At 51.6% G+C, this 25311-nt stretch overlaps 2 protein-coding genes across 3 annotated transcripts; both read left to right on the top strand.

Moving 5' to 3' along the window:
* Positions 1–7783: 7783 nt before the first annotated feature.
* Positions 7784–16910, top strand: ANKRD34C (ankyrin repeat domain 34C). The gene is made up of 2 exons (XM_036916089.2): positions 7784–7810; positions 11475–16910. Exon 2 carries the CDS (start codon positions 11519–11521, stop codon positions 13115–13117), a length of 1599 nt encoding a protein of 532 aa, XP_036771984.2. The 5' UTR covers positions 7784–7810; positions 11475–11518; the 3' UTR covers positions 13118–16910.
* Positions 16911–17024: 114 nt separating this feature from the next.
* Positions 17025–22990, top strand: TMED3 (transmembrane p24 trafficking protein 3). Of its 2 annotated transcripts, XM_036916090.2 has the most exons (3): positions 17065–17363; positions 18614–18862; positions 22237–22990. In XM_036916090.2, exons 1-3 carry the CDS (start codon positions 17193–17195, stop codon positions 22471–22473), a joined length of 657 nt encoding a protein of 218 aa, XP_036771985.1. In that variant the 5' UTR covers positions 17065–17192; the 3' UTR covers positions 22474–22990. The 2 variants fall into 2 exon arrangements, with proteins under 2 accessions (XP_057350645.1, XP_036771985.1); XM_057494662.1 differs by lacking the exons at positions 18614–18862; positions 22237–22990 and adding an exon at positions 17449–17955 and having other exon boundaries at positions 17025–17385.
* The last annotated feature ends 2321 nt before the right edge of the window (positions 22991–25311 follow it).

Genomic DNA, 25311 nt, shown 5'->3' with positions numbered 1-25311 from the left:
CTCTCTCTAAAATGGGAGTTTGGTTAATAGCTGTGCCCATCTGACTCATGTACATGAAAGCTTTGTTTAATTTGAAATTTTAGACAGTGAATACTGCAGTGATGATACTCAGCTGAGATTACACTTCCAAATCATAGGACAGTGGCTTTGGGTGGTCACCTGGGTGACCCAGGACTGGGGGGTCTTTCCTGGGCTGAAGCTATGAAGCCCCTGGTGAATCAGGACGAGGAGGCCACCTCTGCTACCACAGACCCCAGCAGGCTTGAGTGCCACCAGCAAAGCCGGCATCTGAGGTGGGCCACGAAAGGGACACTCTGCTCCCTCTGGTGATGCGTGCGCCCTCCACAGCCGGTGGGCACATGCCCACTCCTCTCCTGGGTCACGGAGGAATCAGATTATGGGCAGGAGCCTTCCTCCACATCTGCTGCTCCCTTCAGAGGATGTCAGAGCAGGACGGGGGCCCTTGGAGAACGCGCTGCAGCTGGCTCCATCCCCACCCTCCCCAGTGGGCACAGCCCAGAGGAGCATCAGGGCCGAGGGCCTCTAAAGGGCCTTCTGCTCAGACCTGGCCGCGGTCCAAGCCCACACAGACTCCCGGGGGTCCGGGAACGAGAGCTGCACCTCCATACACAGGCCTGCCCGGTGCCCCCAGATCCTGGAGGTGTGCACATCTTCACTGTCCCCTGGGAGATGAGAAGGTTTCGGGACAAAACACACAGGGCTGTCAGGACCCAAAAGCACCAGCTCACAGCTTCTAAGTAGGTTAGCTGAGCAAGGACACTCCTGGGAGGGAGCTGCCGGCACGGACTCTATTTTAGGCATTTCAGAGGAACGCTGGTGGTCATGACTTACACTGGATCGAGGGGCTATTTAGGGACATTTATTTTTGCTGGGATATTTGCTGAGTATTTTTACAAAGTGTTTCAAATCTGATAAGATAAAAACACTTTCCTCAGGAGCCTTCAGGAGAGGGTGGGAAGGAAAACAGGGGTCATAACCCCGTGGCATTAACGTTGAAAGGACACTTTCACACAGTCTCTTCAGAGGACACTGGTGAAGGGCCAGAGCAGAACCAGCAGAATAAACCCGGCGCCAAACGAATAGCACACCTTGCTGCCCCTGCTGGTTCCCATGGTTTTCATGTCCCCAAAAGGACGGGGTGGCAGTAAAGAAGCTGCAAGGGGGGAATACCCTTCTGCTGGGAGGAATGGGTGTTTGGGGGCTGGAGGGGCATCAGGCCTTGGACTCGGCTTCCAGGGCGCTTGCTGGGGGTGGGTTCCGGCCACCCGGACCAGCATCATTGTGCCATCTCCAGGTACAGATGCCTGCATCCCTGCTTCTCACAGAGAGCTGGTCTTGGCAGCTCCAGGCGCCCGTGCAGGTTAGGGTGGCTTGGCCCTGGTGCCACGTTAAACTCACCCGGATCTCTCCCCACCAGCCGTGCTTGGGCTCCTCCCTTCAATCAAATGACTTCTGAGGGTGGGACCCAGGTAAGGGCACCTTTGTTTTCTAATCCCCCTGCTGATTCTAATGAACAACGTGCCTGAGAACCACGATGCCGTTCGGAGCCCTTCAAACGTTCATGTGCACACGAGTCGCCTAGATTTTCCTAATTTTGCAGGTCGGAGGTACTGGGAATTCACGTGTTTAACAGGTGATGGTGCGCTGGACCAGCTGCTGGGGACCGGGGCTGTCTTTAGCTGTCAACGCCTGCAGCGTTCCGTGAGCCTAAGGCGGTGGCTTCCTCGTCCGCAGGAAAGGTGAGCTGGGCCGGGTGACTGGCAGGCCTCCAGCTCACGAGAACCGATTGCTAAATTTCCCAGATTGTTGCAAGCCTCCTGTCAAATACAGCCATCATTAAAAATTAAGTTATATAAACTTACAGTTGAATACATTCTGTTAAAAACCAAGGAAATACTCAAAATTTGTCCCTTCCTAATTATCCAGGTTTTCTGCCGACTGTCCTCTTGAGGTGACTTAGTTCTGTCGTATGTGAGTGGTGGAAACACCACAAAATGGTTTGTGTCTCTTCCCAGCTCTGCGTCCGCGCACCCGCTGGTAGCATGAGGTCAGCTGTGGTGCGAGAATCTGCACCACAGTCTGCAAGTGCAGGAGGTCAGAGCTTGATGGGGTGTTTTTTGTTGTCTACACTTTAGAAAGTACATATTGGGGAGAAATAATGATGCAGATTGAATCTGATGCTGAAACTGGATCAGCTTCAGTTTAATGTAATGAGTATAATTTGTATGAAGATGAGAAAAAGTTCAACAGTTGACTACATATCTGACATGGTGATACTAAACTTACTGGGAAAAGTGGATTGAGATGCAAATCCATTTGTCAAATTATGGTTGAATTTCATCCATAGGTTGACCAGGAAGATAACAGTGTGTTGAAAATCAATCTGCAGAAGATGTACATTTCAGTTATTTCCAATTTTTCACCAGTATGAACAACAATTACATCTTAGTGTATTTGTCCAACTATCCTCTTAGAGTATATCTGCAAAAGAAATTGCTTCATGAATATGGGGGAAATATTTAACATTTTAATAAATATTTCCAAATAAAAATTTGGAAAAAACTCCAAAAATTTACACTACCACCAGCAAAGAATAAGACTAACCATTTTCTTACACCTTCATGGTTTCTAGATATTATCAATCTTTTTAATTCCTAATAATCTGATAAGCAAAAAATTTTACTTTTACATATTTTTCAAGTTACTAAAGATGTTGATCTTTTTATGTTTATCAGTTGTATTACATGTATACATGTGCGTGTGTGAATTTACTGTTCATATTCATTTCCCATTTTTCTATTTGACTTGTTTTATAAACTTTGAAAGATTTCTCCACATTGTAAAATTTATATTCTTAATCTGTCATACATATTACAAATATTTTCCAATGTTTTATTTGTATTTTAGTTTTATTATGTTTTGTCATAAATAAGGCTTTCATTTTAAGTTGCCCAAATCTATCTATATTCCTTTACAACTTTTGCCTTTTAGATGTCATGCTTAGAAATTTTCTGACCTTAAGCTTGTGAAAAAAATCCCAGTCTTCCTTTGACAGTCTTATGGTTTGATGTTCTACAGTTAGATTTCTGCTCCATCTGGTGTTTAGTGTGCACAGTTAACTAGATGTGCACTGATTGCTTTCCCAATGACAAACTAATTACCCCAGTGACGTTTTTCAAAAATGCATCCTTTCCCCCTTTTGAATGTTAACTGAACCATATACTAAATTGCCATAAAAAGTTGAACTTTTTGTGAGTTTCCCATTCTATTCTGTTGGTCAGTGGCCTCTTGCAAACTCCAAGGAAAGTCCACAAACATCACTGTTGGCCCTGAAAGTTTTGAGCCTCTGCTCCATCACTGGCAGCTGCCCACCTTCAGACACCTGGTATGGAAGAATACAGGCCCCTCTTTAAAATGGGGTTTTCCGTTGCTTACAGCAAAAAAGCAGCTCTGATTTAAATGTGCAGTAAAAACATCGGAAACTATTTTTTTAAAATTAAGAAGTGTAATAAAAGGATGGGGAGAATAAATCTCTTATCTTTGTTTTCTAGGATATATGCCTGTAACACGTTTGCAATAACAATCCAGTAGAAGTTATTTAAAAATTCATAATAGACTGGAACAGATCCAATTCTACAATACTGTTCTCAGGAGACCTGCAGCCCTGGTATTGCTTTTCTCTGTGAGTTTGGGAAAGCACCTCATTGTTCTAAAATTGAGCCTCCCAATCTGTGTAAAGACAATGAATCAAGTGACTGTTACTGCTTCCTGTTAACAGCTGTCGCTGAGGAGCTGAGTACTCACTTCAGGGCCTGTCTTTCCCTTTCCTACGGACAATGACTGCTTGGAACATTCTGTGCAGGGAGACGGCTCGAGAGTGGGGAATAAACACTACACTTTCCCTGGCTTGAAACAGAGTGCACACTCATGATGCAGAGAAGACACTGGTGGGCTCCAGAGGCAGCGGTGGGTGGGGTGGGCAGATAGGCGAAATGGGAGAAAGGGGTTGAAAAGGACAAATTTGAAGCTGTGAAATAAGTAAGTCATGGGGAGGTAACGCACAGCAGGGGGACTACAGTTAATAATTCCGTATGGTATACTGAAAGTTTTAAGAGAGTAAGTCTTAAAGGTTTTCATCACAAGGAAAATAATCTTGTTATTATGTAAGGTTATGGATGTTAGCTAGACTTATTGTCGTGATCATTTTGAAACATATGCAAATATCGAATCAAACCAATATAATGTTATATGTCAATTATATCTAAATTAAAACAGCAACAGGGTGCATAGGGATCCACGGCTCAAGGACCACTTTATGCTTTTCTTTGTGGTGTCAGAACCATCTATGTGATTCTTTTCTGGTAAGAGTGGAGTGGATCCTCCCCCAAATCTCCCAGCCAAAGCCCAAGTTCTACAACGTGTTCCTTTCAGAACTTTCTTACTCTGGTTTCCCCTGGTGTGCGGTCTCCCTTGCAGGAGCAAGTCACAAATCCAACTTGTTCAATTATAGGTGTGTTCCTGAAGGCCTTTGGCTGGAGGGCCTTGACAGCAGTAGGTATTCAAAAATTTGTATTGCTACTATTAATGACCAATATCTTAAAAATGTCATTATTATTAATTAACTGTGTCTGGCATATAAAGCACATCTCTGGGGAAGCGGCTGAGATGCCGCCACACTTGGCATGGTCTCCCAAAGGCCTTGCGCTTCACGCTCTCCTGTATGAAACGGGTGGCAGGGAACAGCGGGACCCTGATTCACACATACACACACACAGGGGACACGCCCAGGACACATACACACAAAAACACGCTGACGAATCTAGATATTTAGAAGGTCCTTACAAGAGGCAGAAAACTGACCTTTGTGTTCACAGCTAAATCTCCACACACAAGGGAATGCAGATGGGGTCACACAGCCCAGACTCTGTAAATTCTTCCCGATTAAATGAATTCAAGCATCCTGAGAGACTTTAACAGCTTGATTTGAATATGAATAGATCAGGTAGAAAATGTAGCTAAGACATTGCTTATTCCCTACCAGCCACCGCACTGAACATTTTTTATATATTAACTCAGCTGCCTGTCATCCCAGTCCTACGAAGTAAACACTATTATTACATCAGGTTTATGGAGGTGGAAACTGAGGTACAGGGTGGCTGAGTGACTCACCAGAGATCCCATGGCCCGTAAGTGGTTGAGCTGGGATTTAAACCCAGTGAGTCTGACTCCATAGAGTCTGTGCTCCTCACTAACATGTCAGTCTGCCTTACAGCACAGAGTAAAGACACAGAGTGTAATCATGTGCACTTAGTTTACAGGTGCATTTGAATCATTTGTATCAAAAACACACAGAATGCACACTTTTCTCTTCATTGAATATGAGGAAAAATGCTCTGAGTATTTTTAATTGGTCATCTAATAGACAAGAAAGAGGAAACTATGTAGATCATCTGATTTAACCACAGCAAAATAACCCTAGATATAAAGACAAAATAATATATGGAGGGAAAACACAACATCAGTAGCAAAAGGGGGTGTAAGAATGGATTCGGAGGAGATGGAAACATGTATGGGAGCAGAATTCGTGGCTTTATGACAATAAATTTGTAAACATAAATGAAATAGGTCTCTTTTCTAGGCAAATGTAAATCTCCCAAAATCAACTCAAGAAGAGTCAGAAATGAATACCCCCCATCAGTCATCAGTAAATTTGAAAAGATAACCAAATGTCTATCCTTCTAAAATCCATCGTGCCCAGATGGTTTTATAGATGCGTTCTATTAAATCGTCAATGAACAGATAGCTGTCTTGATAATTTAAAAATACCAGCTTATGGGCAAAACCAGAATGTTTTCAAAATCATCCTAGAAAGTTAGCAGAACCTTGCATCAAATCTGAATGAGAATCCCACCATCCCCTAAAAAGGAAACTGACAATAATTTTATTTATTAATATAGATGCCAAAAAGGAAAAATCCTATAATAAATAATTTCACTTTGGCAGTGTATTTTTGTAAAAGAACATACATTGACCAAATTGAATCTGTTTGGGGCTATCAAGCAGTTTAGTTAAGGGCGGCTTCTTGGATCAGGGAGGGGGGGTGGACTACTCAGGACTGGTGTTGGCACTGTTTAGGGTTGGCTTCTCGCCCTCATCAGACCCTGACCTTGGGGTAACATGACTTCCGGATGAACTGATGGTCTGAACAACATCTGATAACATCATGGTAATCTGAATATCATCACCATCAACAACAACAAAGCTATAAACTACTAGAACGTGTAGGGAACTATTCTTGTGATTCTGGGGTGGGAAGTCTCCCTAAAGGGGCAAGACAGGAAATCTAGAAGCCAGGAAAGATAAGACAGAGATTTCACTACACAAAGTCTTGAAACTGCTTTACAGCGAAAGAACCCCCAGAACACTATTCAGAGCTTACACATAATGGGAGCTTCATGGAAACATTCCCATAAATGATTCCATGGAATATTAAGTGATAAAGGCAAAATTACAGAACAATAGTTATGCTTTTAAGAGTTCAATAAAATTGACAATGCTCCTGTGTGGTGGGTGAAAAAAAATAAGTGGGGATGGGGAGGGAGAAAACACAAATGAACAATACTAGGATGCAAAAGGGGGTACAAGAACAGCTTCAGAGAGGCGAAAAACCCTAAGGAGGTACTAGGTGTAACTTTGTGCCTGTGAATTCAAAATTGTCAATGACATGGCCAATTTTCTGGGAAAATGTAACAAATAAAACTAAAGGAGTAGGACCTTTTTTGTTGGGAAAATGGAGCCCGTGTGTGCATCTACATCCAGATAATCCATATGAGCAGTTCCTGGCTTGTAAATGCAGGTCACCTCCGGGGACTGTAGCGGGAGGGCACCAGGCCAGGCCGCAGGAGGGCACTCACTCACTAAATAGGATGCCCCGCGCTCGGAACCGCAGACCACGGCCAAGGACCACTTTTGTGGCAGAGGAAACAGAACTGTTGGCCAACGTCTCCACGGGAAGTCCTGGGACTAGGCGGGCGGTGGGCTAAGAGGAGCTGGAGTGGAAACCGAGCGCTCGGCGCCGGAACCCGGCTTCCGCACACCTGCCCCCTCTTCTCTGCTCGCCCTCCCGCACGGTGGACACTCGTCCTGAGATGCGAGGGCGTTCGGGGGAGGAAGCCCGGGGAGGGCGGAGCCGCGGGGACTGCAGAGGAGACGCGAGTTCAGGTCCCGCTCGTGTCGGATGCTGGGGGCGTCCCCTCGCTTCTCCACTCGCGCCCCCCGCCGGGCGGTTCAGCCAGTCCGCTTCCCGGAGGGCCGCGCACGGGGGGGCAGGGCGGCAGCAGGTCGGCGCCCCCGCCCCTCCGCCTGCTCCGCGCGCCCCCCGCGTCGGGCCGGAGGGACGCTCCCGGCGCCCGCGGGCAGCGCCTCGTCGGAGCCGAGCCGAAGGAGCGGCGGGGGCGGGGGCTGCGCAGACCTGCAGGCCGGAGCGGGGGACTATTCTTACCCTTCTCTCGTGGTGTTTTTTTTTTTTTTTTCTCTTAAAAATAACTCCCTTGCTCACACTGCACGTTGGGGGAGCAAGGAGTGACCCCAAGGAACTGACGCAGGGGTTTTATTTATGAACCTTGACGAAGTTCAGGTCAAATTACTCAACAGGCGTGAGCCCGGCCCCCCGGCGCTGGTCCCGCCCGGCAGTGCCCGCGGCCGCGGGAGGGGGTGCCGGCGCCCCCTGCCTTGGCTTTCGGAGCAATGACAGCGCGCGTGGCCCTCGCTCGGTGAGCGTCCGCACCAGGTAAGCGCACCCCGGGGTCTCCAGCGCGGGGGCGCCCGGTGGGGCCTCCAGTGCCCAAGAAGTGAGTGCGCGCTGGTTGGCCGCAGGCGGCGGTTGGGGGCTGGCAGGAGAGCGTCTGTTTTGATCACAGGAAATCGTGGGAGGCGGGAGTGGAAGACGGATTTAAAATGTTTAAATTTTGCTTTGACGCGTGGGGACGAGATGCGTAGGGACCTGAATTTTTGGAGGAAATGGTTGCGGAGCGGCGTTGGGTGCTAGGCGTCTGAATCTCTGCAGGGACTGAAGGCGGCGCAGTCTGAATTTTTGCGCAAACCTATGAGATACGGGCAGTGAGAGGTTATGATCCTGAAAATGTGGAAGAAATTGTGAAGAGTATGAACCTGGGCATTACCAAGGGACAATGGGAAAAGCACTTACCGCCCTGTTCGCCTGGCCCCCACACCCGGCCTTCTGCAAGATGCGCGCAGACCCTGGCAGGTGACGCCCGCGCACCGCCGGCGCGCCCAGCCCGCGGCGCCCAGCACCTCGGACAGCGCCCTGGCCCGAGGCCCGCGGCTCGCCGCCAGCGGCCGGAGAAAAGGCTCTCGAATCACAGCAGCGAACGCACAGCTCAGTTTCTGGTCCGCTTCGAACGGCTCCCCGTGACTGCGGAAGGGAGAGGCGGGGTGTGAGGGTGCCCCCACGCCTCCGCCAGTCCTGCCCCTGATCGCTGTGGCCTCCCGGGTTTTGAAAGGCGTACCCAGACTTCTTCAAAACCCTAACGTCGCCCGAGCGCTTACCATGCGCCAAGTCGGTGCTTGGCTGTTAGGAGCACCACATTGTCTGCCGTTATTCCCACTTACAGACGGGGAAGCTGAGGCAGCAGAGGCGAAATGACCGGCGCAAAGCCCACGCCAGCCTGCAGCCGCGGGAGGGTGTGCCCAAGCGGAATTCCCTCCGTGGAACAGCTCGGAACTTGGCATTGGAGCAACGGAGTTTGCATCAAAGCTGTACCACTTCCAAACGTGCGCTCATGGGCAAAATTACTTAACGAGTCTGAACTTCAGGCTCTGATCTGTAAAATGAGGATAACAGTGCTTTCCTTGCAGAAGTGTGAGCGGAGGGTGGTCAGACACCTCATGGATGCAGGAGGACTCACCTGACTGAATCGTGGTTGAGTGGTGGAGGGGAGAAGGCAGGGAGTAGATTGGAAGAGAAAGAGGGCTGGCAGTGAACACTAGTGGCACTTTACAGGGGGCGTGGGCACAGAGCAGGGCTCAGAGGTAGGATTCTGGGTGAGAGTAATTCAACATGATAAACCCTTGGATTTTACAGGACTTTGTAGAGTGTTCACATACTGCCTATCACCTGATGCTTATAACAGTCTTGTAAGGCAGACATGCAGCTCTGCTGTGCACGTGGCAAAGGGGTGCTTGCCCGCATTGCCCAGCTGTGTAGCAGCAGAGCTGGGATTAGAATCCAGGTCTCCTGTGCTCTTCTGCAACCCTGCCATCATGACTGTTCCAACCCCAAGAGCTGGGATTATGGAGCAATTATAGCACAAAAGTATACTTAGATTAGCACTTAAATTTCAGGTTGAACCATGTGAAACTATTTTCAAAACATTTTTTGCCTTATGGAAACAGCAAATTCATACAGATCTAATAAATGTCCATTGATTATATTTTGTTCCACAAAAAAACTTAAAGCAATCCAGTAAGTTCCACAAGATGTCAGGTTTACATATATTAGAAGTAGTTGCGAAAATAGAGGAGAGACAAGATAAAGGCTACAGTCAGATATAAGATAAATACAAAACATGCATGTTATAAAATCCTGGAAACTTGCTATGGGTCACTAAGTACAGTAAAGTGTATATCCAGGTCCTTTCTTGGGGATATGAGGAACTTTTTGGATGTCCACAGGAATCTGTTGTTCCTCATCTTTGGTACAGTTCTCCTACTGGGTCAAATGTGAGTACTCTGGGTACCTCAGTCCTCTGAAAGATTTACCACCAAGCCAAACAAGGGAAGTTTAACTGGAAATCTGATGAGAGTGTGACTCCAGGAAGGGGAGAAAGAGCAAGTGGTATTTTATCTGCACTGAAGTAATTGTTAGTTATGTTATTTATAATGACTCATGCAAACACACCATACTTTAAAGTGTATAAAAAGGGCTTTTACATCCACTAGCTTGTTTGAGCCTCCTAACAAACTTGCAGAGGTAAGAAAAGTGACGGCAAGAACAGAAGCATGGCATCATGCCTTGTGTTCCATGTATCTTATTTGTATTACCTAGTGTCATAAACCCACGTACCTACAGAGGCTAGCTAAGTGATTTGCATGTGTGACTTGGGCAAGTCATCAGAATACAGAGAATGGCAGGGTCTTTGTTGAACTCAACAATGAAAAATCCATCTTAGAACATTCAGTTTTTAAAAAAATGTTAAAGCACTGTGCCAGTCAAGCAATACATAACTGTGGGCCACATTTGGCACTCAGCTAATTACTGTGCAGCCGTGAACTACAGTACTCAAGCTAAAGACCTGGAAGGGATGGGGCTGAAAGAGCCTGCATTCTGTGAGATAAAAGACTCAATCTCGTCTTTAACTGTCCTATTTCTAAACTGGGAAAGATTGAACAAGAACGCTCTTCTCCACTTCAAAAATCCAAGACTTCCATAATTTTGTGGATAATAAAATAACCCCAGATTTTCTGGGCAAAAATGGCAAACACTTCCACTCAGCCATCATTTCAGCCTTTCACCCTCCACTGCAGAAAGCACCATTTTATATTTTGGGTGTTGCTGAGGTTTTAGCTTCTAGCATGTCTTTTCCAGTCCCTGCGTTGTTAGCCAGAAGGTATGTTAGCTACCATTGTAGTGGCGTTGAGTTCAACAGAAACAACCAAGAAGCGAAGAGGATGAGGGGAAGGGGTGCACACCAGAGAAGGAAGTCTGTTTACTCTTCTTCAGAAGTGCATTGAAAAAAAAACCAACATTTTTGGGTTGCTGATTTTTAAAGGCAGAAGCACTGCCTAGAGCAGCCAGAGTGGACGGGATTCAAACTTGTGCGCATGTGTGAGCTCTTTTCCTTCAGGATTGCTTCCTTTCCCTCCAACAAGCTTAGAAACCCTAAAGGCACCTGATCTTTCCCGCATTAGATGTTCTTAACGTTTATTTTATAAGATGCACACTAGGAGACAAATTCCCAGATTAAAGCAAGTTAGAGCTTGGCTGGCTTCCACACCCAGTGGGACGCTATTCGTTTCTACCTTTCAAATGTCTCTGCAGTGTGAATGTCCCTCAACCTCTTCACTTTGTGGTTCTGATCCTCCTCTTCTCTCGGAGGCTCCCGGGTGACTGACCTTCTGCCTCTAGCCTTCAGTCCTGAATTCTGCACATTTGACTCTAAGACCATGGGAAAGGCACAGACCTTGCTAAGGCCACTTAGGCAAGAAAACAAGACGAGTGGCCACACACACTGACGGGGGAAGCAGACGTGGCTGCGTGAACCTGAGATGATGCACACATTGCAGATGGAGAAACGGATGGGGAGCTGGGGAGGTGCGGCTGAGGCAGCTCTCCTGGGGGCGGGCTGGGAGGCAACGGTATCCAGGCCCTGTAACGGCCCCGGGACTCAGGTCAGCCGTGGGACGTGATGTGTTCTCTCTTCTTCCCCTGCCAGGCCTGATCGCCACTGCGGCGCAGGGACGCTAGGCTGCAGCCAGCATGATGGACGACGACCCCAAGCTGAGGACCGAAGGGAACTCGCTCTTGAAGGCCGTGTGGCTGGGGAGGCTCAGGCTCACCCGGCTGCTCCTGGAAGGGGGTGCTTACGTCAACGAGAGCAACGACAAGGGGGAGACAGCCCTCATGGTGGCGTGCATCACCAGACACGTGGACCAGCAAAGCGCCAGCAAGTCTGCGATGGTCAAGTACCTGCTGGACAACAGGGCGGACCCCAACATTCAGGACAAGTCGGGCAAGACGGCCCTCATCCATGCATGCATGAGGAGAGCGGGAGGAGACGTGGTGTCCTTGCTGCTGGAGAACGGGGCGGACCCCAGCCTTGAGGACCGCACTGGGGCATCCGCTCTGGTCCACGCTATCAACGCAGATGACAAGGATGCACTGAGACACCTCCTGGATGCTTGCAGAGCCCAGGGCAAGGAGGTGATCATTATAACGATGGATAAATCCTCTTCGGGCACCAAAACCACCAAACAGTATCTCAATGCCCCTCCTTCACCCAAAGTGGAAGACAGGCATTCACCCCCCCTGTGCACGTCTCCCTCAGATATAGAACTGAAGACTCCCGGCCTGGGCTGCCTACCCAGAGAGAAGGAGGGTGACTTCTTCAGCCTCCAAGCAGGGCATCCGGGTGGTGGAAACACCTCCAAGGCCCTTAATGAGCCAGGGTCACCCACCAGGAAAGGCGGGAACCTCAAAAGGGCCCATCTGCCCCGACTGAAGAGGCTCCAGTCTGAACCCTGGGGCCTGATCGCGCCCTCGGCGCTGGCAGCCTCCGTGCGCCAGGACGAGACCCAGGGTGGCGGCACAGACGGCGTCATCAAGAGCATCAGTGACGTGTGCTTCCCCAAAAGGGAGCCCCTCTCCAGAACCAACAGTACTGATGGCCAAGACCCCACCCTCTTCCCCACCGTCTCAGGGCAGGTTCTGAAGATGCCAGCCTCTGCAGCACCAGGATCCTGGAAGGCAGCCTATGAGAAAGGCCCGGCTTCCCACCAGGGTCCGGCCAGAAGGGGGACTCTCCCTGGGGACCAAGAGAAGGGTGGCATCAGTCCGTCGGGCCCTTCTGCTCTCTCTGCTCCGGCATCTCTCAAGCAGCTGGAAAGTGACCTCTACAATTTAGACTTACAGCCAGGGGCTGACCAGCTGAACTCCACTTCCCTTGAATCAGGCAGAGGACTCTCGGATAGAAAGAGGCTCAACGGCTCCCACGTGTCTCTCTCCCACAGCTCCCGGGAGGCCCTGGACGCCGTGCCCAGCTCGTCTCCCAGCTTTGTGCGCCGCCGGCCCCTGCATCTTCTAGAAAGACGAGCTTCTGGGACTCTGCTGCTGGACCGGCTTCCCCACACCCGGCCTGGCTTCCTTCCACCTTTAAGTGTGAACGTGAGCCCGCCTCTCCTGGATATTAGATCTGGCAGCAAATCGTCTCCTCTGGCCAGTGGCTTAAAATCCATGGTTCCTGCGGCTCCAAGTTCACCAAAGAGAGTGGGCCTGAGAGGTAAGACACTCCTCAGAAGGCACTCCATGCAAGTCGAACAGATGAAGCAGCTGTCCAGCTTTGAAGAAATCATGACCTAGAGGCTTTTAGAGCCATTTGTGTATTTATTTTTTAGACCTACGTAGTGTATGACAGGTACCAGATGTAGACAGCACAGCCCTGCAGGCTCCCTGCATCCCGATAGCCCCTTCGTGCTGCTGTGTGGCTGCGTCAGAGGGTGAGGCACCAGGGTGCTGCTTCCCTTCTGAAATACTTTCTGGGCTTTTATTGGCCAGACTTGAGAAGAGCTTTGGATAATTGGATTCTGGGGGTGAAATTACCAAAAAAAAAAAAAAAAAATCTCCAAAGGAAGAAACACAGCCAGTGCAATGATCTAAGTGTTTTCCTATCAGACAAACAAGAATTTAAATCACAAGATGGCATTGAAGTGTGCGATTTGTAATCAATCTATAAAGTGCCTACAAAGAATACTAGGCTCTAACATTTGTTAGAATGTGCAGAAGCTCAAACCCAAGCCCTAAACCATGTCCGGGTATCTGAGCTGCAACTGAAGGAACAGGAGCAGAACTGCCCCATCGGACGGGGTCTGGCACGGGGTCCCTGCCTCTCACCGTGCGGTGGGACTCTGCCCAGCATGGCACGCTCAAGATCTTCCCAAACTCCAGACACACTCTGGGTCACATACTAATTTGGACGTGCTATGAGTCCCCAAATACCACATCTACGTGCCCCCTAAATTCTGATATGTCACAGTAATTGGTGCCTTAGAGATGAATCTTGCTCCCAAGTGAAACTTACCTCCGATTCCTGCTCTGACCCAGACTCTCTGTTGAAATCTTGGAAACAGTGGTCAATGTTTGCTAAACTCCTTCATTTGGAGTGAATGTGACAGTGTACAGAATACATCTGTAAGAAGTGTTTCCTGATTATTCTTAAGACAACTTGATGAGACGTCCTGAAACCGGAATGAAGATGAGGATGGGATTTGCACAGGATAAAAGGCGAAGCAGACGGTTCCTATTTGATTTTGTGGCCTGAAAACTTTAAGAGAAGCAAACCGTCCTTCCCCTCCACTTACCTAGGTAATTCAAGACAAATTCAGGACAAAGCCTGAGGTAGCTACGAGATGGGAGATTTATAGAAAACACTTGTAAAACCCAAGAAGGGAAGCAGACACTTGGTATAATGCAGCACATTTTAGATGAAGATATTCCTGGTTATTTTTCCATTTATTTTTCCTTCATGCTGCTTACATAAATTTGCTCTAAAACTAAAAAAATTGGTAGTCCTTGGGGACAGCATCATATAGAGGAAAGAGGAAAGACTCTGAGATTTGGGTCTGCACCTCAGCTTCACCTTTACCAGCTCCGCGACCTTGAGGAAATGGCTTAAGGGCTGCGAGTCCCCCACCGCTCTGTGAGTGGGGTTAATGCCCCACACTGCCAGGGTGTGGAGGGAATTGAATGAGACACCACACCGAAGTGTCTCCTGAGGTTCCCTGCCCAGGTGGAAGGAACTGGAGAAGAGGTAGCTAATTTTAATTTACTTCTTCAGACCTCTGAAGCCTCAACATCCCAAATAATACATAATATCCCCCACAAAAGGAAAGTGCATCTCCTTGAGATCCTCAGTGATTCCATAAATACTGAGCTCTAAGCTCATTTCTAAAGTAAAATAAATTCTGCCTCACAAGCTTCTACATATTAGAGCATTTCTATAATGACACTTGCGGGAACTTTATGTGAACGTCCCGCACAAAAATGCTACTAATGGTTATTAATAAACCAAGTATTGTTTTTTCTTAATTTCTTTAGGGCTGGCATGTACTCGGCCTCGGCGCTAGTGACCTGTGGGGCCGTCCTGGGTCCTGCAGGATGTTTAGTGGCAGCCCTTGCCTCTCTTCTCCCATTAGACACCAGTAGCTCCTTCCCAACCCCCACTCTATTGTGACAACCAAAGTGTCTCAGACATGGCCAGACATGGCCTGGGGGAACACTCAGCTCAAGGAGAGTGTACCTGGTAGAGATGTGTCATAGGTAACAAGGCTGCACGGCGTATGGGGCTGCCTGGGGTATGGCCTACCAACTTGAAGACCATTTAAATTGTGCTTTAGTAAATGACCAATTGATACTAACATGGGCACAGGGTTGGAAAACACATAGACATGAGTACTAATGCCCTCTTGTGCTTGGACGAAGGGAAAAAAATGAGAAGAAAAGCTCAAAAAAATGAGAATCCAGGGCTCACGAATCTAGTTTCATGTGGACAATTCATATGCCTGTCTGGACATTCAGTCATTAACAGTCCTTACCAAGGGGACACAGTACAGGTAAAGAAACAATTCTCCAAGCATTAGGGAGTCATACGGGCAATCGTTCTCAGCAGCTCATTAAAAACAGGAGTTTGTGCGCGCGCGCGCACACACACACACACACACACGCTGTGCATTAAGTACTTCCCAACTGTCATGGTGCCAGTTAAAACTAACCTCTGCTAGTAGTATCTAACTATGGGGACAGCAAGGCACTGGTAGGAGCATTTTTCTAGCCTCTAGCTAAGATTTGAAAGCCTAGTAGTGAATGTGGCACATTCACAGCAGTTAGCTTGGGTGAAACACTGCACAGGATGAAGTGTCCATCTGGGGTAGCCTAATGGTGGCCTGACAATTGCATACCGGCGGGAATTCCGGTGCCGCCCCCTGCCTGCATCAGTGAGTCGTGACCGCCCCACAGCTCTCCCCTAGACAGTCATCAGATGGTCCCTTGTCTCGTCACTGTTTGACGATGTGTTAGCTGAATTAGACTGTTCCAAACTAGGATAACCACCACGTACTTTATCATGGTTAGTGCATATATAGGCAATTTTGTTCACGTTAACAAACTTTACACAAACACTTTTGAACAGCGGATTTTAGATTCAAACATGCTTTCTAGATCAGAGATTAGCTTTTCTTTCTTGGAATCCTAGCATCACTATGGACGTTAGCTGCAAGCTGTAGCTTCAATAACCCGTCCACTTAAGACTCTCCGGAATGTTTATCAAAATACATTCTCCCGGCCACAGAACTCACCTTCTAGCTGCCCGACAGTGCCGATGTGAGTCTGGAGTCTAATGTCTGGAACTTTGGTTTAATTTCTAGACACTCCAATGCCTCTGTGGTTTGTTTAAGCCCACAGTCGGTTCTCCTAGAATCTCATCAAGTGGAACCTGTGAAATGCAGGCTGTGTCTGACCTCCCCCCTCCCCGTGTGCCAGTGCTTCAGATGTAAGGTACGATGCTTGAACTGGTTCTCTAGTGTTAAATTATAGTCTCAACCTGACGACGTGCTCAGAGATGTATCAAAATCCATGTAATGCAACTCTTTAGATTATGTCTAACATGTCAATAAAATATATATTGCAATCCTTCAGTAATAGTTTCCATTTTTCTCAGTGAAAGCTTAATTATAAATGTTACCTTTCCATAAGATGGGACACGCTGCCTAGTAATATCAACTTTAGAAAACACCCAATATTTTGTGTACACGTAATTTTTTAAATTAATTTTTAGTTCCATGACTATTCTCCTGGTTTAAAAAAAAAAGGCAAAAACGAGAAGGTGCAAGCAAGGGGACATGCTAGCCGCAGAACCGTTCGGGCGTCCGCCGCCCGCGCCCGTGGGGACCGGGCGCTTGGGCCCGCGGGGCAGGGCGCCCGCCGGGGAGCGCAGGTCAGCGGCCCCGCCGTCACTGCGGGTCGGGCGCGGCAGTCTTACGGCAGCAGAATCTGCTCGGGGCCGACGCCCTGCGCTCCGTGCCGAGCGCCCAAGGCGGACTATGTGGACCCGGCCGAGCCCGGGACCCTGTCCCCGCGGTCCCGACGGCAGGACGGTGCCCGTGGGGAGGGGCGCGGGGCGGGGTGGAGCCTTTCGGAGCAGCCGCGCGTGCGCAGCGGGAGGGCCGGGGGGCCCTGCCAGTGCGCATGCGTTCTGAGCGAGCGGGGGGCAGGGCCAGCGCCCTTCTCCGGGGCGGCCGGCGCGGAGGGGCGGGGCGGCCTTGGCGGCGCGGCGGCTGCGCCCTGAGCGGCGCCCCCGGAAGTACGGAACCGGCAGCGCCACGTCTGCTTCCAGCCGCTCGGAGCGCAGCGGCCCAGCCGGGGAGCGGCTCCCGCCGCGGCCATGGGCAGCTCTGGCCCGCGCCCCGGCCCTGCGCCCCTCCTCCTCCTGCTGGTGCTGCTCGGCGCCGAGCGGCCGGGGGCCACGGAACTCACCTTCGAGCTGCCCGACAGCGCCGAGCAGTGCTTCCACGAGGCGGTGGAGTCGGGCGTGAAGTTCTCCCTGGACTTCCAGGTGAGCCCGGCGGCGGGGCGCGGTCTGCCGGGTCCCCCGGGGCGCGCAGGCGGGGACGGGAGGGCCCCCTTGCTGTCGGTGCCAGGGGGGCCACCCGGCCCCGCGTGCATGGGAGGGCGTATGTACTCCGAGGCGTGGGCAACGTGCAGGGCAGGTGGGCTCACGGCTCCCCGGCTCCGGCGAGGTGGGTGCAGCCTGGTGAGAACGGCCGCGGCCCCGAGCGCTGGCGGAGGGCTGTGCGCAGGGCGGTGCTGTGGCTCGTGCCATGTGGCTCGGGAGAGCCCCGCCCCCGCGCCCCTACCTCCTCGGACAGGTCTCGCCGGGAGCAGGTCTCCGCGGAGGGGTCTGTCCCCAAGGCTAGTGAGCAGGCCTAGGGTTGGGGGCCACCTGCTGGCAGACCTTTCAGAGCTGGGCTTGTTTGGGCCGCGGGAATGAGGGCAGGCCCTCAGGCGGGCCCTCTCTGGCCAGAGCCGCTCAAAGAGGCCTGTGCTTGGGGGCGCTGTCATGTGCGATGGTCTCCGAGTCACTTATTTGGCCACTTCCACATTTTGTGGACAATATGCAAATCATAGCTGGGTTAACGAGGTAGGTACCATCACCAAAAAATGACAATTGTGTGACACTGGAGGGGCCTGGGAGGTCATCTGGTCACTGCTAGTCAGCAGTCGCCCGTGTTCAGCATGGGGTTAAATACCTCCATCAACAGAGAGCTCACTGCTTCCCAAATCAAATTCTTATGGACAAGGAGGAACCGTTAAAGTTTGGAAGCTGATGGAGGCTGTTGCCTGTGTCCACGATGGACCTTGGTTATAGCTACTGACCACCTGCGTGATTTTGCCCCCTGCTCCTCTTATATCTGCAAGGAGAGTTCACACCGATTCTATACTTACCTTCTCTTTGCATTTGATCAGTAATAATAACATTTGCTAGATCTGTTCAGCAATCTACTTGACTTTGGAGCCTCGGTTTCCTTTTCTTTAAATAGCAAGGGTTGAGCTCATTGCACCCTCCCGAGCAAAACCTTTGGAGTTGGGCTGACACGGATTAAAATCTAGCCCTGCCACTTCCAAGCAGTGTGCCCACCTCACCCTCAGTTTTACCTTCTGTACAGTGGGGCGTGTCAGCACCTGGGCTAGAAGGTTGTGAAGATCAAATGAAGGTGTGTGTAGCGCCTAACGGCGGGGCCTGGGCGGCGTTTAGTAAGTGGTCGTCCTCGGTACCAGCCGGCTGCGGGTGTCGTGTGGTTTCAGGTCATCACTGGAGGCCACTACGATGTTGACTGCTACGTGAAGGATCCCCTGGGGAACACCATCTACCGGGGAACCAAGAAGCAGTACGACAGCTTCACGCACCGGGCTGAGGCCACGGGCGTCTATCAGTTTTGCTTCAGTAACGAGTTTTCCACCTTCTCTCACAAGACTGTCTACTTTGACTTTCAAGTGGGGGACGAGCCCCCCATTCTCCCGGACATGGGGAACAAGGTCACAGCTCTCACCCAGGTGAGTGGACATTGACACTGACAGGCCGGGCTGGGCCCCTATGGCCTGCTTCTCCTCCTCTGCCCCGTCTTGGCTAATGAGCAGAGCCCCCGTCCACCCAGCTCCCCGCCTGGAGGCCTCGTGTGGCTTTACCTCGTTTCACAGTTCGTCCTGTAGGAGGACATTGTTCTCCGTCTGATCTTCCTCCCTGTTTAACCGGGTCCTGCGTCACTTTCCCTGGTATTCCTGCCCTGTTTGATCTTTCCCACGGCGCCTTTTCAGAGCACCTGCCCTGTGCCTCTCTGCTCATGCCAGACGCCTGCATCATAAAGGCCCAAGCCCTGCTGTGCATGGTGTGCTGGTTAGGGCAGCCCGAGCTGCGGTGACGAATGTGCCCGAGTGTCAGTGCTTAACACACAGATCTTTTCTCACTCAGATAATCTGGGCTAGACAACTTTCCTCCATGGAGTGACTCAGGAATCCAGGCTTTTCTTTCTTTTCATCTCTCTGCTGTCCCTTAGGGCTTCAGAGTCCTCTGCCTTTAGCCACCAAAAGGAGAGAATGAGAAAGCCCCACCTGCTTCCTGAAAGCCCTGGCGCAGGAGTAACACTCATTACTTCCACTCATCCCGTTGTTGACAAGCAGTCATGTGTCCAGTCTGGCTGGCTGGCTGGCAAATGCAGTTCCCTTTGGGCAGTGGAGTCCCAGCAGCTAGTCCACACTCTGGGAGAGAAATGGTGACATTTTTGGAGGCCAGCTAGTCATCTTGGTCATGTACGGCCCTCAATGTCAGTTATACCCAATCTCTGCCTCCTTCATTAGTCTTCCCTCCTGCTGGCTGGGCTCACCCCTCCCGTGAGCAGGCTCCAAGCTTCCCAGGCTAGGACCCTACTATTATTTACCCTTGTAGTCTGTGCACCCCAGTGCATGGAGAGTAGGGCACAGGGACTCCCCACGTACTTGTCATATGACTGAGTACAGAGCCCGGGGAAACCCGCAAGACGGGAATGACCATGGTTGCTGCACTTGTTCCAGAACCGGCAGCGCCACATCACCTTCTGGGCTGCCCTCCAGGGTGGCCACCTGCTCTGTTCCTCTGTGACCTTGCCCATGGGTTCGTTTGCCCCCCTCAGCAGTCGAAGGCCAGTGCTGCACGGTTCAGTATGGTGACACATGGCTATTTGCATTTAAATTCACTTAAGTTAAAATAAAAATGCACTTCCTCATTTGTTCTGTAGCAGTGTTTTCAGTGCTGAGAAGGCACAGGTGGCCAGTGGCCATGCCGAATTCCGTGGACTGCGCCGGGTCTGAGCTCGGCGGTGTGACCGCTCGCCAAGATCCAGGCCTCGGTGTGCATTGTGTGTAAGATCTTCACAGCTTGTGCTCTCAAGAGTTCTGGTGGTGGTTGATGAAATAGCCTCTGTTTTGAAGATTTTATAAGTCTCTAAAAGCTGAGCTGAACGACTTCCCTCTCTAACCTGTGGAAAACATCAGTAGAGCAACGGCTTAACAGGTTAGCGCCCTGGAGACACCTTCCTGGGGCCTTAGACGGGTTACAGTTCCCCCGTCTGCGTCACTGGTCCTCATCTTCCCCCTGCCCAGCCTCAGGAGAGGTGCCTCCTTCCACCTCTGCAACTCTGACCTCTGCCTTGAACGGGGGTCGGTGTGTTCTGCCTCCCAGAGCTCTCGCTCACCGGCGGTGAGCATTTACTCAGGCTGCACGTGGTGCTGGGCGGCAGAAGGAACGGGATGAAGGCGCTGTCCCTGAGGCCTGGGACGCCCCGTGGGCCGCAGCCTGTGACCTATGGCTGCTGGGCCTGTGATCAGAGCTGGGGTGTAAGGGTGAGGGCTCTCGGGGGCCCTGGATTCTTCCAGGTGAGCCGGGGAAGTCTTTACCGGAAGATTTCACTTACAAGTGAAAATGTGGTTGTCTAGGGGCAGGTGTGCCCGGTGTCGGGGGCCCCCCTCCCAGCTGGTGAGAAGAGCAGGTGCATGTAAGCGGGGTGCGGCTTCTGCTTTCCCCAGCGACCCTTGTTCCCTTTTGTTCACATGGACCAGCCAGCATTTGTTTTCTCACTTCCTCCGGATTTTTCCTGTCCAGGGGGAGCTAGAGGCTTTGTTTTCGGACACCAGCATCCATTGTGGGAGAACAAGGTGATTCCACCAGGCACCTTGTTCTCTAGGTGACCAAGGCCATGACGAGGTAGCCAGCACGACTTAGGTTTGGCCCGGTTCCAGCTTCACCAGGCTCCTGGGAGAGACGTGGCTGGGCGAACGCTCCTGCAGGGCCAAGCTTCAGGGCACATCGTAGCCGAGACTGAAGGTGTTGGACAGAGGTCAGAGGCCCAGGGCTGCCTCGTGGTTGCCTAGGGAGGATGAAATGCTTCCTAACTGCTCTGAGACTGGCTCATGCTTCCTGCCTTTGAGTTCTTGAGGACCTTACAGACCCAAATACTTGCATCAGTGGAGGCCCCATGAAGGGAGGGCTGAAGGAGAGGCCGGTGGCTACAGACTGAAGACCTGGGCGTCAGAGGTGTAGAGACGGGGTGGGATGTGGTGTGCAAGTGGAGGGGCTGGGAGGGGGCCAGTCAGGTGTCTGCAGAGAACAGCTGTCATGACAGAGGTGACCAGGCTCCCAGAGACCCAGGTCTGGTGGCCTTAGCAGTGTGGAAGTTGGCACTCTAGGCAAGCTGGGGACCCCTGGCTCTGAGAGCAGGCTGGAGATGCCAGCCTGTCTTGCTGGGACAGGGCAGGGGTCCTGAAGGGCATCTTCAGAATCTGCCTGCCACACGGTATTTTAGCAGGTAAGGCCATCGCGGGGCAGTATCGTTACGTAGGAGCGTTTGCGTAAGTGTGCATATTTATATGTGTATTCGTCTGTATGTCTGCACGTTACACGTGTGAGGAACGTAGGTCTTCGTGTGTCTACGTAAACCATAGGTAGCAGTTAAACAATAGAATGAACGTCCGGTGCAGTTTGACCTCCTCTGCTGGTGACAAGCTCTGTGACCTCGGGCAATCATGTAGCCTCCCTGAGCTCAGTCTGCTCGTAGGTATGTGGGGCGAGCAGTCTTGTCCTCCCTTCCAGTGGGGGTGGTGACTGCTGCCTGTCGGTATTGTGAGTGTTGGATAGGAGGACGCACGCCAGCCTTAGAAAGCGGAGGCTCAGGACGCGGTTGAGTTCGGATGCTGGCTCTGGTGCTCATTCTGTGTGGCGCTGGCCAGGGCACTCACCTTGTAAGGGAGGCTTTTTCAGGGGCTGAAGAAGCCGTGCAGAGCCCTGGGCACAGACACAGGCATCCAGCAGGTTCCCGGGACGGGGATGGCATTGCTGTGTGCTGGGCTCCACTCGTGTCCCCTCGGGTTAGCGGAGTGACTGTTCTCTTCCTGCCCAGATGGAGTCCGCCTGTGTGACCATTCACGAGGCCCTGAAGACAGTGATCGACTCCCAGACGCACTACCGGCTCCGGGAGGCCCAGGACCGGGCCCGGGCCGAAGACCTGAACAGCCGAGTCTCTTACTGGTCCGTCGGTGAGACCGTCACCCTGTTTGTGGTCAGCGTCAGCCAGGTGCTGCTGCTGAGAAGCTTCTTCACGGAGAAGCGCCCCACCCACGGGGCGGTCCACTCCTAGTCCGGGTGCCCTGCTCAGGCCCTCGCCCCGGGACGGAGCAGCTCGGGGTCACAGCTCCTGCTGGGCTGCTGGCTACGACCCAGGGTGGCTGCAGGGCTACTGGGGAAGCGCAGGGCAGTGCCCGTTCCATCCACATGCTCGGCTCGTGCACATGGCGGCCAGAGCCCAGGGGGCATCCAGTCGCGTTATGTGCGTGACACCAAGCTTAAACCGTTCGTGGTCAGGCGTGACCCGGCAGTGCCTGGCTGTGGGAGGCACCCCAGGCGCCCAGGCCTGTGGGCTACAGCCCAGGGCTCTCCTCCTGCCCCGTGATGCACTGTGGGTCCTGTCCTGTGGAGAAGGGGACCCTTGGGCTCCTGTGCCTGAGCAACGCCGGCCCTCATGCAGCTGTGAAATCCCCCCAGGTGGTAAGGTGTCGGTCATCAAGCATCAGGCGGGACTTGGAGACTGGGTGCCCCGGCCAGCAGTGCATCTCCTGGGAGGCGGGACTCTTGTGAATAAAAGCTAAGCGTGAGCACCTCGGGGATTTGTGCCTTAGTTCTTTGCCCTGTGGGAGCCTGTAGCCGAGGGGACGCGGGCGTAACTAGAGTGCAGTTGAGCAGTGACGTCCCGGGCATGCACGGGCAGGGCACAGCTGTGCGCTGGCCAGGGAGTTCTTCACATTCTCCAGTTGGCGATGTCATGGTCCCAGACTCCAGAGAACACCGTCAAGCAGGTGAGTCTTCATTTGATCCAAAATAAGGCCAAGAACAGAACATGGAAAGGGAAACAGCAAGTGTGCTGAGTGGCCTTGTGAGCCCAGGTCGTCAGAGGGTGCCACTCCCACCCAAAGCAGCATGGTGCTCGTGTCATTCGGAGTTCACAGCAAGGGCCTCACTGTGGGCTGCAGGCCTGCAGTCCGGCACGCCAGCCTCTTGCCTGCGAGTCACCTACCTGCGGCCACCACTCCCTGTACCACATCCCCCATCCCACTCCCAGCTGCTCCCAGCTCACCAGGCTGTGCTTCTGCCCCAGGGCCTTTGCACATGTGGTTGCCTGTTAGAACACCCTGTCCCTGACACCCTCATGACCTGTTCCATCGTTTCCTCCTACAATGTCACATCCCAGCCACTGTGCTCAGGATGGCACCAATCACCTGCCCAGCCCTCCCTTCTCCCTGTCCCTGCTTGTGTCATCCCACTGACAGGTTTATGTCTGTATTGTCCCTCTTACGCCATGAAGGCGGGTGCTCTGTTCACTTCTGTGTTCCTACCATCAGAATAATGCCTGATATTGGCTAGTGAATTGGTGTGTAGGGATCAAGTGGCCGTGATAGGCCTGGAGGGAAGACACCATGTTTGCTGGAAGGAAATCTACCGAGAAATCTGACCTGAGCAGTCCGGCAGGTTCAATAATGCCTTGTAGGCAAGAAGTGAAGAAAATAAACACTCCCATTAAAAAGCAGCCCCATGAGCCTTACTTGGTTGAAAGATAAATACTTCTTACCTGTTTATATGTTTTTGAGGGCATTTCTTCTATCCTATTTTAAAATTAAATACCAAGTATATATAAAAGCTTATTTATGGACTATGGAGGATTATGGAAAATGATACAGTGCATCCCTTGTACCCTCTACCTGGTTTAAGCCATAGGACGTGACCGTCCAGGAGGCCTCCTGACCGCCCTGCTCCCGCCGTCCTCCCAGGGAGCTGCTGAGCGTGACTGCGTGCTGAGCAAGCGTGGAGAAGGGGCCCAAAGCAATGAACGCTCTGCTAAAATACGTCCTCCCGCCTTTCACCTTACGGGGACGAGGTTCTTCAGTGCTTACAACCTTAAAACAGTAAGAATAGAGCTGCTGGTGACCTGTTTTATTATGTAACCCTGTAATTATTCGTCCATAAATATGTGGACCAACTCGGGGCAAAAAACCCTGCCCCATTCATTGCTTCTGGAAACACCCTCTCAGAGTCACCCAGAAATAATGCCTACCTGCCATCTGGGCGTCCCTTGGCCCAGTCAGGTTGACACATAAGATTAACCATCGAGTAGGAAATTTCCTCTTCTCCCAACTTCCATGGCCCCAGCAGGCAGATGTAAAAGTGTCAGTAAGAAAGATGGGCCCCTCAGGCTGGGTCATCAGCCAGACCCGAGGGCTTCCTGCTCTCCGGCAGAGCCCTTAGCCAACCCTACTATTACTCTGGGTGGGTCATACCCTGAAGCCACCCAGCTGACCTGAGTGGCTGGTTTATAAAATTGAGAAACACGGACATTTCCTGTTCCTGAAACGCTTAGCGTTCTCACTGTGCCCCGACTTCCAAGTCTCAAAGCATGAATGGTGGTCGCCAGCAGTGGCTCTGGGAGCTTGTGATCACAGCAGGGGCTGGAAAGGCCTGCTGACCCCCCCGGGCTGCAGTGGGTGGTGGAGGGCCACGCCCGACCCTGCCAAGCCCACATCTGGACTAGCAAGTCCAGAGTACAGACCCACGTTCGCGGCTCTCTTGCAAGGTGTGCGGTTTGTTAGGGCTGATGTAACACGTCCTGCAGACCGTGTGGCTTAAGCAACAGATTTATTCTCTCACAGTCCTGCGGGCTGGGAAGTCCAGAATCAAGGTGTCAGCAGGGCCGGGTCCTCTGAGCCTCTCCTTGGCTTGTAGATGGCCGTCTCCTCCTGTGTCCTCGCACGGTCCCTCCTCTACGCACATCTGTGTCCTGACCCCCTGTTCTTACAAGGACGCCAGGCATGTAGGACGAGGGCCACCCATACAACCTCACGTCACCATAACTGCCTCTTAAGAAAGGCCTTATCTCCCAATACAGTCCCACTCTGAGGTCCTGGAAGTTAGGATTTCCATATGAATT

Source organism: Manis pentadactyla, chromosome 18, assembly GCF_030020395.1.
Source record: "Manis pentadactyla isolate mManPen7 chromosome 18, mManPen7.hap1, whole genome shotgun sequence".
Taxonomy (NCBI): domain Eukaryota; kingdom Metazoa; phylum Chordata; class Mammalia; order Pholidota; family Manidae; genus Manis; species Manis pentadactyla.
The sequence above is the reverse complement of the archived record's forward strand: the minus strand, read 5'-3'. Positions and strand labels throughout refer to the sequence as shown.